Source organism: Peromyscus maniculatus, chromosome 5 (assembly GCF_049852395.1).
Source record: "Peromyscus maniculatus bairdii isolate BWxNUB_F1_BW_parent chromosome 5, HU_Pman_BW_mat_3.1, whole genome shotgun sequence".
Lineage (NCBI taxonomy): Eukaryota > Metazoa > Chordata > Mammalia > Rodentia > Cricetidae > Peromyscus > Peromyscus maniculatus.
In genome coordinates this window covers 134,061,680-134,077,216 of record NC_134856.1, presented here as the reverse complement: position 1 = coordinate 134,077,216, position 15,537 = coordinate 134,061,680, and the positions used below count along the sequence as shown (strand labels likewise).

The following is a 15,537-nucleotide window of genomic DNA, read 5'->3' as shown; positions in this document are numbered from 1 at the left end:
TTTGTGGGGTTTCCTCTGGGGTCCAGTAGGAAGCTCCTACGGTTCAGGGGTCTCCTTCAGAGAACCCCAGGGGTTTGTTTTCTCCACCTCCCCAGAGCTAGGATCTTCATTTTTTGCTTACATGGGTGCTGAGGATTGAACTCTGGTCCTCTGTACTGACTGAGCTATCTCTCCAGCCCCAATTTACTTCTCTCCCCCTTTTAAATACAATTGCTGTACCAATAGCACTTCTGGACAAGTCTCAAGAAATGTAAATTGGTGTGCACATAAAACTTGGTATCTAAATGTTCATAGCAGCTTTTTGACTGTACTTCGCCACGAGAATAGCTAGACATACCCACACTATGAAATTATGACTTCCAACTCGCCCTGAGGAACCAACTGCGTAGATTTCTGTGGGTTATTTTAATAATGCTGCATGACTGGATTGCTTGTCATTAAAAGGGAAGGGTATATTTCCTGCCTGTTGTTTTAATTATTTTGTTGTTGGTTTTTGTTTGTGTGCTTGTGTTTTGAGACAGGGTCTCACTGTGTATCCCTGGCTGGCTTGGAGCTGGCCATGTAGAGCAGGCTAGAACTCCGGAGATCAGCTTTCCTCTGCCTCTCAAATTGGGTTAAAGGCGTGCGCCACCTCGCCCGGGCAGATTTCGTTCATCTTAATAACCCTGCGCACAGCCGACCGTCAAGAACAAAGGCCACGTGCTTATTCTCTCAACACAAAGTGCACAGCAGGACCCTGTTCAAATCTCAGGAGCTCAGATCAACCGTCTTCACCGCCCGTCCACGAAAAACCAACAGTGTGAGGAGCGGATGCGCAACTTCCGGCCCCGCCCCCGAGGCTTCGCGACGTCACTAGTCCGCGCCGCGCCCTATTTGACTCGCGCTGTGACCCGCCTGCCGGAAGCCGGGTGGCTGACCATGGCGACAGTGGCGGAGCAGTGGGTGCTGGTGGAGATGGTGCAGGCGCTGTATGAGGTGCGTCCATCGCCGGAGCCTCCCGGGAGCCCCCGGGCAGGGCCTAGCGACCCGAGCCCAGGCTCCGCGGTGCTTCCTGTTCCCGGGGCGCACGGGGAACGGAGTCTCGGCTGTCCTGGCCTCCTGGAGTCGGGCAGGACTCCGGAAAGCAGCACTTGGGAGGGGTGCCGGGGACACGCAAGTCCTCAAAGCCACAGTTGGAACTGACGGCGAGACCGGGTTTGTGGGAGTGGGCGGCTATAGGTGGGGCGAATGCCTTCTCATAAACAGTCAACTTTGCCCATGGCGGGGGAGAGTGGTTTAGAAAAACAGAGTAATTGGGAATTTATGAAAATTGAGTAGCCATTCTTTTGCCCACAATTTCTATGTTATAAACGTATAACGTTTTGAAGAATTTTTAAAGAATAGTTGAAGGGTTAGGGTGGTTTTGTTTTTTTAAGAAAATATGAAATCCAAATGTCAGTCTTGGGAGAAAGCTGCTTTATTGAACAACTGAGCTTCTCTGCTACGTCCTACAGAACTTATGTGTCTTCTATCTCAGGGACTCTTCAATACGACAGTCGCTAACGCCACGTGGTAATAGGCAGTGGCAATGAATTTGTAATTGCACTTTAATGTGAATGTCGGTGGCCATATATGACTAGTGGCTATGTATTGGACCACACAGATCTGAAGCCTGGAGATCGTGTTGTGAGCAAGCAGATAAATCCCGGTGCACAGAGAGCTCATGTTAGTTAGCAGTGGGTTTCACTTCATTTGATAACGTTATCAAAAGTTGCTGCTTATGGGTAATGACAATGCTCCATTACAAGAGCTATCTGGAATTTTTCTGTATAGAATACCCATATATATATAAAATAAAAATAAATTAATAAAAAAATTAAATAAAGATTTTTGTGCCTATCAACATGAGACAGGTTGGCATCCTTTGGGTAACATGATAGGAAAGAATCAATTTCCTTTAAGTATTTGTTACTGCCAACCACACTGCATTGTCTAAGATCTAAGGAGATTTAGCAGGGGACTGAAAATATAGTAAGGTGCAAAACTTGACTAATTGTGGAAGCTGGTTTCCACATAGTTTTGTTAACTATCCATGGGTGGGCAGAAGTGATAGAGGGTGTGTTTAGGTGTGCTGTTTTCTTAGTCATTTCCTGCCAATAAAAGTGTAAATTATCTGAAAGATAAGATAGAGATGTTTTAAGTGTTGGGGTTCTGTGTCATCTTACCTCTTTCCATTGTCCTTAGTGAAAGGTTTCAAGGCTGAAGCATTAGGGGTTTCTCATGTGGTGGAGTAACTGCCAGTTGTTGAGGTGGGAAAGGCTCGTGGAGCCATTAAAGAAGCCCTGCAGCAGGTGTGTGTGGTGATAGTGTGACGTCAGGAGAGGCAGCACTGGGGTGGACTCAGTTTCCCTGCAACCTTTGAAGTGACTTCTTTGGTTTCTTTTCCGTCTTTGCTTTGCTTCCTCGCAGGCTCCAGCATACCATCTTATTCTGGAAGGAATTCTAATACTTTGGATAATCAGACTGGTTTTCTCTAAAACCTACAAGTTGCAGGAGCGGTCTGATCTTACAGCCAAGGTAAGAAATGATACTTGTTTTATTCAAGGTATGTGGCAGCTCCATCATCTTTCTAAAGTGGAGCGAAACTGTACTCTGCAGTGTGTTAAAATGTTGAATGTAAGGAGGGCAGGGAGTACGGAACATCAGAGTGGACAGAATTTGAGGAAAGTTGGATAAAGCCACCCTGGAGGAGATAGCAGCCCCAAGTAGATGGTTTCTGGGGCGCCTGAGCAGCTGCTGGACTCCAGTGTCTACACACAGGTTGTATGAGTTGTCCCTGAGGCCTAAGGAGGGGTCTCCATGTGGTCTTCAGAAAGGGGATTCAGGGTTGGAAATACCCACATCTCAAGGAGAATTTTGATGTGTTATGTGTGGGGAGATGGAAGAAATCCCAAGCATTGAAATGAGATTTTTAGATTGTCAAGTTACCCAGAACTGCATGAAAAAAAAAAAAGGTATGAGCTGTAATAAGGGAAGAGGTGATGGTGGTAAATCCTCAGAACTCAAGAAGGATGGCCTTTGTTCTCCACAACAGCTGGCAGGGGTTGGAGGTCCACAACAGCTGGCGGGGCGTTCTGTGGTGCGCTGTGCATAGCGCTGCGGTTAGGATCAGCAGAGATGGCGTGAGGTGACTTGTGTTGCGCCACACTGTAACTTCCTTTCTTCTGTAGGAAAAGGAAGAACTGATTGAAGAGTGGCAGCCAGAACCCCTCGTCCCTCCTGTCTCGAAAAACCACCCCGCCCTCAACTACAACATCGTTTCCGGGTGACTTGCTTGGCTCACTGTTTGAAGGGCTTGACCTGGCTTTGGTTCTGTTGCCAAGCGTGTGAAGTGTGGTGTTCCCTTGCTGAATGAAGACATTTCTTTGAGAAACCACTGTACTTTTCAATGTAGAATTTTCTTCAAGGGATGGTCTGGGAATCTTTTAAACTCTGATTTGGGCATTGCAGCTTATCTTCTTGTTTTTCCTTAAAAACAAATCTTTCTTCCCCTAACTTGCGCTCTGTTGTTTCTTGATTCCTCTTGCTGTGAGTTTTTATTTTTTGTTGGGTGGTCGGACTACAGACTGCCTCTAAACACAGCTGTCCCCTCTGTCCCCAGGACTGCAGCATAGGAAAGGGTGCTCTAGAGCGGGTACGCTGGCCTGCTGTGGCCCTCGACTGTGCCTCAGCACCTGGGCTAGCCTCAAGAGCCTGAAGTGCCCCTGTGCACCCAGCTCAGCTGCATGCACCAGCCTTGTTCCTCCCCTCCTTGTTAATTGCAATGTCACGTGTCTGGAGATTGTAAACTGCTTCAGTTCTCTGACTCTGGCCATTAAAGAGGCCCATCCGTGTGACTACACTTCCTTTCTCATATACTTTTCTTTTTTCTAGAGTTAAACGTCATCCTTAGTTTACTTTTCGGTTCTCTGTGGTAGTTTGCAGTCCACTGTCTCTTCCTCCAGGACTCTACACCTCCATTGTTCAGTCATGTTAGCCGTTAGGTTTCTTTTCTTTTTTCCTCTAGAACCCTCTGTCCCGCTCCTGCTGCTCAGAGTAGCCTTATAATCTTATCTGTGGGCTTGAAAATACTGGCCCCTCCTTTCCTCTCCCTCTCCTTTTTCTCCTTCCTCTCTCTGTCTCTCCCCAAGTGGGAAGCAGGTAAGGCACACACACTCGGTGCTCACATATGCAGATGTTTGGAGGCCAGTGGTTGAGTGTCTTTCCCTGCAGCTCTTTGCCTTACTCTCTCGAGACCATGTCTCCTGCTTGTAACACTGTCACTGGTGTTTGGCTAGGCTGCCTGACCCGGTGGTCCTCCTGTCTGAGCCCAGCACTAGGGTTATAGGCACTTGACTGTTCCAGGCCTTTTTAAAATTTTCTCCTTTATGTTATTAGAATACAGACAGACTCCTGAGAGTCTGAAATATGTTGTATGCTTAAGTTTGTGTTTATTTCGCACTCCTATACTCTGCTGATCCTCACTATCCATTCTTTTTTTTTCAACAATTTTTATTAAAACCAAAAGCATTATGTACATTGTTTACAAAAGCTACAAGAGTCCAGGCCTGGTGGTGTAGGAATTCCAGCTATTCAGGAGGCTGAGTCAGGTACATCTCAAGTTCAAGCTCTGCCTAAGCTATAGAGTGAGTTCAAAGCAGCCTGTCTCCAAAAAATATTTAAAACAATAATAATAACAAATGAGCTGTTTTTGTAGCTCAGTGGTAGAGAACTAGGAAGAGGCAACACAGTAGTTAGTTTTAAAGTTTTTCAGTTTGATTAGTTGTGTGTGTGTGTGTGTGTGTATATGCGCGCGCGCACGCGTGCACACGCACACATATGGGAAAGAGAGAGAATGTGCAAAAGCGTGTGTGTGGGTGGGGGGGTGCCTGTGGAGGCCAGAAGAGGTTTTTGGGTCCCTTGGAGCTAAAATGGCAGGCATTTGTAAGCCGCCCAACAAGGATGCTGGGATCTGGACTCTGGTCTTCATAATGGAGGCTGTTCACTGCTGAGCCATATCCCCAGCCTATGACTATAAAAAATCACTATTGGTGATTTTACCAATAGTTGTGGTGCTTGGAATGGAATCTGGGCCATGTGTGCTAGACAGGCATTGTCCCACTGATCTAGGACCTTGTCTTGAGCATGGTTTTTTTGATGTTGATAAACTGAGTCTTACTGCTGCTGATATAATACTGTTTGCTTCCATACTGTGTGACATGAAAGTGTTACTTATGTTAGTTTTATTCTTTGAAAACAAGCGTTACTGAGCATCCACATAGAATAAAATTAATTCTTTTAAAATATTCAATTAAAATAAGTAAGTTTTATTGTATTTGTAGAGCTGTGTGCCACTATTACCACTATCTAATTCTAGAACATTTTCTTCCCTCCTAAAGTAAATCCCAAGCCTTTTCCTTCCTGCCCCCCGTCCCTGCCTAGGGACATCCCTGACAGTGTTCATCTACCCTCTGTGCAGACTAGGCTAGTCTCGGTATCTCATATGAAAGAAATGATGCAAAGTGTGGTTTGTGTCTAGCTCATTTTACTAAGCTCAGTCCCTCGGGCCATCCGTGCTGTATGACCCCTCCCTCCCTGAGGTGGCTGAGACTCTGTTCTTTATTTGCTTCTGTCAGTTTTAGAGTGTCTTTTAAGTTCCTTAGAGTCTGGAATTCTGGATGGTGATGGTGCTGCTTTTAATCCCAGCGCTCTGGGAACAGAGGCAGATGGATCTCTGTGGGTTCTAGGCCAGCCTGGTCTATAGAGCGAGTTCCAGGACAGCCATGGGTACATAGAGAAATCTCGAAAAACCAAAAGAAGAAAAGAAAAAGTGACTGGAATTCACCTTTGCGTATGGTTTCTCCACTTTGACACTGGAAGAAACTGGAGCATGGCCTGCTAGCTGTTGGTCTATAATCTACTCTGTGGCTGTCAGCATGCCAGGTTCCCTTGGTCTCTGCCTGCCTGTGTTTTATTACACATTGTAGATCATCCCCACCGACAGTTCAGTAGTTTCATGAGTCTGGAGTCTGTCTGTATGTGAGGTGATGCAGGGCCTTGCAGGTGATGGTGTGACTGTTTTTGTTTATGTAAGTGGCCTCAGTACAACAGTGTGGCCTTTTGTGATAAGTTGGGCAGTAAGAAAATACTAAGCAGCTTTGGTTTCTGTTCTTAAAGAGAATGCCTCCATTGTCCTCCTTGTTATCTACATATTTCAGATGGAGAGTCTTATCAATTCTATCTCCTTCTGATCTTGGTTTTGAGAGTTTAAATATCCATGCTGAACTTTATCCAGGGTCATTTCTGCATCTGTGTTTAGTAAATTGAGTCATACTTGGGATTTGCCTTCTTTTTGCATTTTTATAATTCACTAATTTAGTTGAACTCAGTTATACGTGTTTACTTTTTCTAGTAGTTATTTGGTCTTTTTTTCTGATATCTTAGGAGCAGACATTCAGAATTTTGTAGATTTTGAAAGACACTGTGTTTACTTCTCACATAAGAGAGCACTGTGCTGTGGCCTGGGAAAGGCACATCACTGCCACCTCCTCTCTGCTTAGGATGGGTTAGCACCTAAAGAGTTGTGTTGCTTTAAAGCTTTCGGAAGTGTAGATAAGGGGTAATGATCTCTGTTCGGGGATGTAAGTTCTTTCTAAGGTCTGTCCAGCTGTAGCCCCTGCTTTTAATGTGTGCTATAAAAAGAGTTAGACACTTTGAAACAATATTTTTATTACGTTTTATGTATGTGTGTATCTGCGTGCGTGCCACAGCATGCCTGTGGAGGTCAGAGGACAGCTTTCAGGAGTCAGTCCCAGGGACTGGACTCAGGTCATCAGGCTTTGTGGTAAGCACCTTGACCACTGAGCCATCACCAGCCCTTAAAACATGCTTCTGATACCTGTGTATTCCCAATTTTTCATTTTGATTTTTTGAATTTTTTTTTCTTTCTTAAACCAAGAACATTGCTTTGCTTGAACTGTCTTTTTAGTGATTCATCGCTTTGTTGTTGGAAAGTGTTTTCCTTTCTGAACAATTCTTGTGTCCTTGCTGAGATTTGCTTTGTGTCTTTTAGGCTGTTGCAGATATTTTGCCCATATTGTATATTAGAAGACACAGTTGCTGGATGTGGTGGCTCACAGCTGTAGCCAATCATAGCACTTGGAAGGCAGAGACAGGAAGAGGTTCAGGAACTCAAGGGCAGCCTGAGCTATATAGTAAATTTGAGACTATTGTGAGCTACAAAGTGAGGCCCTGTTCCAAAATAAAAAGAAAATACCACTGTTTTATAGTACTGAACATTATAACATATTTTTAGTATTTTACAATAAAGCAAAGGTTTGCTTTATTTCAGGGTATCTTGCATCCATTGCATCAAGCATTTTATTGTTGCTCAGGTATTTCATCTCAGACATTTCCTGTCTGCTTGGCTGACAAATGAGTGACAGAGGTGACCACCTCCCCCATCTGCCATGTGTCTCTACTTGCTTTTGTCTTTCCTCACTCCTTCCTTCTGGGACATCTGCTCACTGTGCTTTTAACTTTTCCCTGCTCTCTGTGTGCTTATGTGCTCTTTCATATTTCTGTGGGGCTTTTTCTTTTGCTTTGTTTTGTTTTCTTAAGACAGGGTCTCTCTGTAGCCCAGGCTGGCCTGGAAATCACTATGTAGACCAGGCTAACATCCAATTCAGAGTTCCTCCTGCCTCTGCCTCCCAAGTGCTGAGTCTTCTTGTATTTTATATGTTAATACTGTGAATTGATTTCAGGTTGTCCTTCTCTAGCTTTCCAGAATTCTGTTCCTCTTTTCTCATGAGTTACCAGTTCTGTTGAAAAAGCAATAAATAGTGCCTCTGAGAGCAGTGTGCCAGTCCTTTCTGGCTCAGCACAGACGCAGCCAGCCAGCAGCGTACCTGAAGCCACAGCTCCAGGACACAGTCCTCTTCCTCACTCGACAGCAGTTTGTTCGCACTGTCTGTCCCGTCACGTTGTGTTGCCGCCTGACATCAGCAAAGGGCTCGCGCGTGTCTCCCCACGAGCCCCTCCCGGCTCAGCACATCTGGCTCCTGTATAGCCGGCCACTCTTACTCTTTTATGAGGGGTGACCAGAGGGCGTGGGGGAATTCTTTCAAAGAGCATCTGAGCATTAACTTAGAAATGGGTTGTTATTTCAGTGGGTTGCTGTAGGTTACATTTTAAAAAACATCTTTTCTAAGATCACAACTCACTTTCCCTGTTCTTACCTTTGATCTTGATCATTTTATGTTTCTTCCCTGATGGTTTTATTCTAGTTTTTAGACATTTTATTTAGCTACTGTCTTCTTAAGTTATAAAATCAAAGATTTATCATTCCTTTTTCTTTTTAAAAAAATTTAGAATTATTCTTAATTTATTTGTATGATTTTTTTTTTTCCCCGAGACACGGTTTCTCTGTGTAGTTTTGGTGCCTTTCCTGGATCTCGCTCTGTAGCCCAGGCTGGCCTCAAACTCACAAAGATCCACCTGCCTCTGCCTCCCGAGTGCTGGGATTAAAGGCGTGCGCCACCACCACCCGGCCTTGTATGATTTTTTTGCCCAGGTGAATGTATGTATTTAGTGTGTATGTGAACACCACATGTGTGCAGTGTGAAGGCCAGAAGAGGGCATCAGATCTCCTGGTGCTATAGCCACAAGTAGTGTAAGCCACCATATCTGTGCTGAGACCCAACCCCCAGTCATCTGCTCTCCTTCCTAGCACCCGCTACCATCTTATTCTTTTTTAAGTTGTACAAGGAGCTTATTAAAGAACAGACCTGATGGGAAGATGTTGACTTTTAATTCACCATTCTAACTTATCAAAAAGCAAGAAGGGAAGGGGTGGAGAGCAAGGCAGGTGGGATGACTGTGTAGTTGTGCTGTGCCTGCTCCTGTGCCCAGATGGGTCCTGAAGTGAACCACTCTGTCTCTCTCCCCAGCCCTCCAACCCACAACATCGTGGTGAATGGAAAACAATGTGTAAACTTTGCCTCCTTCAATTTTCTTGGGTTGCTGGCCAACCCTCGGGTTAAGGTGAGTAGCACATAGTTCTGAAGTGGAACAAGACACTGCTAGCTGCAGAAATGATGTAAAAGACAGGTGTGGGTCATCCAAGAGGGACAGTGGTTCACGCTACTGTGTCTGACAGAACCAGAGTCCGGACTTGGCCCATGCAGGGCAGAGTGTCTGCTGGGCTCAGTGTGAGTGGCAGCCAGAGAACCCCGGGAGCCAGACCTGGGTAGTAGTCAGGGAACAGCTTCCTGCAGAAGTTGCCCAGCTCAGTCCTGCAGGATTGGGACTTGTAGACACCCTCAGGAAAAACCTAGTGGTCGTCGGGCTTTTAGAAGTAGACAAATGTCACCTCTCCATTGCTCCAGTCTGTTTCCTAAATTGTTAGAATTGCTGTAGTTCCCAGAAAGCGGGGGAAGTGGGAGAGGGGAAGAGGAGCACTATGGGTCTGAGAGTGGAACATGTTGCCTGGACTTGTTGGACTTGCCATAGTTCCAGGGAAGAAGGGGGGGGGGGCGTGTAGGTCCAAGAATAGCGAGGGTCGTCAGGATCACACACAGGAAATCATCAGCGTGTTTGCTTCCCTGAAGGCCGCGGCTTTAGCGTCTTTAAAGAAGTATGGTGTGGGTACCTGTGGACCCCGAGGATTTTATGGCACGTTTGGTAAGTCACATTCGTTTTCAGACTCCCTTGAAGGATCTGTGTGAGTTTGGAGCTCCTTAGGAAGCATTCTTACCCATCAAGCTGAGTGTGTGCACTTTCTTGATTTTCATTTGTTGTGGGTGGGAACTGTAGGGGAAGAGCCGTCGGGCCTGAGGATGTGCAGTGATAGGCTCTCCTGCAGGAGTCCTGACAGACGGCATAGGAGAGACTGTTTGGGGTGTGCGTGCCAGTTGTTGGGCGCAAGGTCCAGCTGCTGGGGGCTTGCTGTTTGTAGTAATGTGGGGATCCGTGTCGAGTGTCACCATGTTGTGGAACGAAAGGGCAGGCGACAGTGCCGTTCCCACAGGTCGGGTGGCTTCACACCTCACTTTCCTGCTGCCCACTGGCACGAGCTAACAGAGGCCATACCTGGTCAGAAGTCAGGGCAGGCCAAGAGCCCTGGGCAGTGAGTACCACGGAGAAAGGCGAGAACACATTTCCTGGGGTGTGGTTGTAGCTTTTTTCTTTCTGCAATGGAGGTGGAGAGTCCCCAGTGTCTTTGTGTGTGAGACCCCGGGACAGGCTCACTCAGTCCTCAGTGGTGGAAGGTAGCAACTACCAGGAGCTTCCCAACTCAGCCTTCAGAGACCTCACTGTGTGTGTGCAGTGCCCTTTGCTTCTGGACTTGAAGTGTTCTGGGGGCTGAATCTTGGAAATAGCCTTCTGACTTGGGAGACTATCTTGTTTCCATTTCTGCATTTTCTGTGTCATAACCCCAGTGGGGAACATGTTTTTATGAAAGAGACCCTTCCTTTGTTTCTTAGTTTGGTGGTTGCCTTTTTCATGCTGGAACAGATGAGGAGAGTTGGTTGGTGCCCAGAAGGCTATAGCTAGAATTCAGAGATTCTTACCTCCCATCCTCCCGACTCTTTAGAAGAGAAGGGATGCTCAGGAAGTTCCTCCTCCTCCTCCTCCTCCTCCTCCTCCTCCTCCTCGTCCTCCTCCTCCTCCTCCTCCTCTTCCGTCACACAGTTCATGAATTTCTCCCCTGAAATTAGGCCCGCTGTCCCAACTTCCTAGCCAGGCTCAAATGGCAGGATCAGAGGACTGAGCTCAGACCCAAGCCTCCCCCTGCCCTCTGGTCTAAGGCAAGCGGTGTGGTTTGCTTGCTTTTCACTGGTAGGGACTTGTTTTCTTGGCACAGGACTAGAAAACAGGAAAAGCTGCTTTTTTGTGACTTGGTGGCTGCCATCTGATTTATGAGGCTTGCTCTCTGAGTTTGCTAGAGTAAAGAAGCTGCTTTCTTCAGAGTCTGTAGTAGTTTTTATTTGTGTGGCCCTGACTGCTGCTTAGGAGTTAATCTGGGAAGACAGATGAGATAGATTTCTCCAGAGCTGTGAAAATACAGTTAAAAAGGCCCAGTTCCCTCTGAGTACTCGATGCTCTTCAGTTAGCGCCCCTTACTGAGTAACCTGGTCCAGATGCCGAGTCCAGGCCTTACCCCACCTACCCAGTCCTCCCAGTCACCATCTCCCCCAGAAACAAAGTCAGCTGCCATCAGTCCTCTTGTTGGCCCTGACACAGGCTTTTCTTCAGCATGTGCGGATGACTTCTGTACATGTATATTTCTCCCATTTTTTCAAAAATAAAACTGTTTACACATTGTTCTATGCTCTGATTTTTGCTTGCTTTCTTTTTCAATTTTTAATTTATTTTTATACACTATATTTTGATCATGTTCCCTCCCCCAACTCCTCCCAGATTCTATCCAAGTTCATATTCTTTTTCTCTTAAAAAAAAAAAAAAATGAAAAAAAGTAAGACAACAGAATGCCTGAACAAAGCAAAAGAAAATCAGAAGTCCACCTCACCCTCCCCAGAAACAGATTTGTTTTGTGTTTGCCAGTTACACCTGGGCGTGGGACCTGTCCTGCAGTGTGGTTAATAGACCCAGTGACACTCCACTGGAGACCATGGGGTTTCCCTTTGCCAAGCAGGTGTCAGATGTAAATAGCTTTGTAGTTGGCCTGGGCTGTGCTTTAATGTGCATGTGAATGTGTTTGGGTTTCTGTGACACTAGAGAAAAACCACAGCCTTGTGAGAAGTGTGGGCACACACAAGTCTCCACTGAACTGTGCCCAGCCCCCAAACGAGTGTATTTTAGATTTAAATTGGATTTGATTGTTCAGGTGTCTGAATAACCAGCAGAGGCAGATAGCGAATATACAGTTTTGTGAATACTTGCAGCAGCGACCCTGCAGACCAGTCACTCCCGTGTGTCCTAAAAGCACGCCTGAAGGTCCAGTTGCCCCGGGCTGCAGGCTCCTGTGCAGCAGGGCAGTGGTGGGATGGGACTACACAGTTGTGTGATGGTGGTTCATTCCTTGTTCGGCTTGTTTCCTCTGTGTGTGCATGTGTGATCTTCGTACTTTTCCTGTTTTCTAGCAGGGTTTTTTCTGTTTGGTTGAGTGTTCTCCCCTTATTCTGTTTTCTTTTTAACTTTATTTTTTATTTATTCTTTGTGTCTTTCACATCATGCATCTCCATCCCATAAATTTCCCAGTCCCTTCACATCTGCCCTCTGCCCTTGCAACCACTCCCCAAAATAAAATAAAATAATATTTAAGAGGGCAAGAAAGAAGAAAAAAAATGAAAAGGACAAAATCAATCTTGTCACAAAAGCTGCAGTATGACAAGTGAGTCTCTCAGTAAACCCCTTGTCCGTATATCTTTACTAGCAAGAGTCATGGGTCTCGTTCAAGGCCTCTGGTTTCTGCCACACTAGCAACGCTGGGCCCTCTCTGGAGTTCACCTTGGATGTCCTGTTGTTGTCCTGTGTCATGGAGATCCGAAGCTTTGGGTCTGCAGGACCGGTCCCTTCACATGCTCCAGCACATCACAGATGGGGTAGATGTTGGGTAGGCCAACTCATAAACCTGTTTCTGGGCCTAGGTAGTTGCAGGGTTGGTCAGCCCTCCAGCTGTCCCCTGTCCTCACCACCAGGGTCTGTTCTGCATTGCCCTGGCTAGTTCACCCCTTGCAAGGATGAGCAAGGGGTGGGGCTAATTCTCCTGCTTTCACATCCTCAGGGTCAGTTCCCCCACACCTACACCTTCAGGGCCAGCTGTACTGTGTTGCCCAGAGTGCTGCAGCTGATGAGGGGCAGGGACAGCTCTCCTGCTCTTAGGACCTCAGGGCCAGCTTTCCCACCTGCCTCAGGCATTGATGGGCTGGGGTGTGGGGGATGGGGCATGTCTTCTCTGCCATGCCGCCACATGACAGGTGAGTGACGTCTCCCCTTATTCTGGAAGCAACTACTTGAAGGATTATAGTGACCTGCTTTAGAATCAGCATTCAGTACAATCTACTTGAGTCATCTCAGGCTGAATTTCAGACCTCTGCAACAGCCCTGCAGTTGAATCACCCCGGGTGAGCAGACGCATGGCTGGCACCCTTTGCACTGAGCCCTGTAGCAGATGTGGGCACCCTCCTCTCTGTACTTGTTATGTTTACTTGACTACAGCTCAAGGCTTAATTTCTTTCCCTAGACCCACAGAGGTTGCTTTTAATTTGATACTTTTCTCTTTGCTGTACGCTTGGGAATCTGTTTTCAAAGCTCTCTCCCTTTGAGATCTTCTCTTAACTGGTAGGTAATGAACATAAACCTCTTACAGTAGAAGTAACTTTCCTTGCTCAAGTATCCCCCTAGGCCTGTGAGATGGCTCAGTGTTAGGGCGCTGCTGCTCAGCCCCAAGGCCTGAGGTAGACCCTAGAACACACGGTGAGAAGAGAGAACTGACCCTTCAGTCGTCCTCTGACCATGACAGATGCACCATGGCACACCTGTACCCACACGCACATACAAAATACGGTTTTTTAAATTCTCTCTCTCTCTCTCTCCCATTTATGGTAACATATCTATTAGATAGATGATTAATACAGAAAGACTGTGGCGCCGTGACTGAGCTGCAGTTTGTCAGATTTTAGAGTAAATGTGGCCTTCCTCCCAGAAGTACGACAGAGGGAACTGAACTCTGAGTCCTTCTGAGTCCTTCCAGGGCCCAGCCCACAGCACGCATACCATGTTCAGAAATCACACACTGGTTTGTACAGCTAATGTGTGTTGTTAATTGTGGTTTAAAAGTAGATAGAAAGTCATGATTGAAATGTTTCCCACCCACTTCTTTGTGGTTTAGAGCTAGTCTCCCTCCGGTAGTCAGGTCCTGTGTTCAGGAGGGTGTGCTGTGCCTGTTTGTTCCAGTGTGTCCCTGTGTGCGTACACGGAAGCCATTCTTACACGTAACCCTCGCTGGCTTCTTAGTCTCGGTCTGAATCAAAAGACATCACCATGTGACGGACTCAGCAGTGAATGTCCTTGTCTTCCTTCTGTTTTGTGAGAGTAATCAACTGGGCTGCAACTGGGGCCAGGAAGAGCATGCGCTCTTCAGACTCCTAGATTGGCTGCTGCTTTGCCTCGTCATGAGACTGTGGTTTTGTAGATGTGGGGAGCAGTCCTCAGGCACATAGCTTAGAGTATTTCAGTGAGAATAACACGGTGTCCTGGATGTGAGACATTCTTCATAACATTTGAATACACAAGTGCTGTTGTTTTTACTTAATTATATTAATAATTTAGGAAGAATTATGCACGTATGTGCATGCTTTTGTGTTTCTAGGAATTGAACCCAGGGCCTTGCACATGCTGGGCAAGCACTGTACCACTGAACTATATCCCCAGCCCTTTCTTGTAGTTTTATTTTAAAGCAGGGTCTCACTAAGTTGTCCAGGCTGGCCTTAATTTGGGATCTTCTTGCTCAGCCTCCTAAGTAGTCAAGCCAATGTCTCCTCTGTCTTGGGAATTTTCACTCATTTATTTATGTTTGGGAAGGGGCATATGCCACAGCTCCTGTGTGGAGATAGAAAGCAGTTTTCAGGAGTCAGTTCCGCCCTGTCACCATGTACATCCTGGAGCTCAAACTCAGGTCATCAGGCCTAGCAGCAAGTGCCTTTGCCTGCTGAGCTGTCTCAGTGGCTCAGAAATATTTTTTTTTTTTTTTTTTTTTTTTTTTTTTTTTTTTTTGGGTTTTTTCGAGACAGGGTTTCTCTGTGTAGCTTTGCGCCTTTTCCTGGAACTCACTTGGTAGCCCAGGCTGGCCTCGAACTCACAGAGATCCGCCTGGCTCTGCCTCCCGAGTGCTGGGATTAAAGGCGTGCGCCACCACCGCCCGGCCAGAAATATTTTTTTAAGAATGGTATTTTGTTCCTGGAGGGCTTCTCTCCAGGTTCCCCAAGCCCTGCAGCCCCACAATCCACTTATAAAATAATCACTCAGACGCTTATATTACTTATAAACTGTATGGCCGTGGCAGGCTTCCTGTTAACTGTTCTTTTATCTTAAATTAACCCATTTTTATAAATCTATACCTTGCCACGTGGCTGGTGGCTTACCAGAGTCTTTACATGCTGCTTGTCCTGGCAGTGGCTGCAGTGTCTCTCTTCCTCAGCCTTCTGCTTCCCAGAATTCTCCTCTCTCCTTGTCCCACCTACTTCCTGCCTGGCCACCTACTTCCTGCCTGGTCACTGGCCATCAGTGTTTTATTTATATAGAAGGATATCCACAGCAGTATTTATTATTCTGGGCAGTGGTGGCGCACGCCTTTAATCCCAGCACTCAGGAGGCAGAGGCAGGTGGATCTCTGAGTTGGTCTACAGAGCTAATTCCAGGACATCCAGGGCTACACAGAGAAACCCTGTCTCAACCACCTGTCGTCCCCCCCCCAAAAAAAAAAAAAAACAGGGAAAAGAATAGTATTTACCCCAAAATAGAAAGTTCTTAATAGAAAATATGGTAAATTGAATT

At 46.3% G+C, this 15,537-nt stretch overlaps 1 protein-coding gene across 2 annotated transcripts in view; it reads left to right on the top strand.

The window, feature by feature from the left end:
- Window positions 1-842: 842 nt before the first annotated feature.
- Sptlc1 (serine palmitoyltransferase long chain base subunit 1) overlaps window positions 843-15,537 on the top strand; it is a 46,758-nt gene continuing 32,063 nt past the window's right edge. For both annotated transcript variants that reach the window (XM_006976838.4, XM_076573345.1), the window contains exons 1-5: window positions 843-975; window positions 2,449-2,556; window positions 3,210-3,304; window positions 8,967-9,060; window positions 9,627-9,699. In XM_006976838.4, the coding sequence (XP_006976900.1) occupies window positions 919-975; window positions 2,449-2,556; window positions 3,210-3,304; window positions 8,967-9,060; window positions 9,627-9,699 (427 nt within the window). In that variant the 5' untranslated portion in view covers window positions 843-918. The remainder of the gene's footprint in view (window positions 976-2,448; window positions 2,557-3,209; window positions 3,305-8,966; window positions 9,061-9,626; window positions 9,700-15,537) is intronic.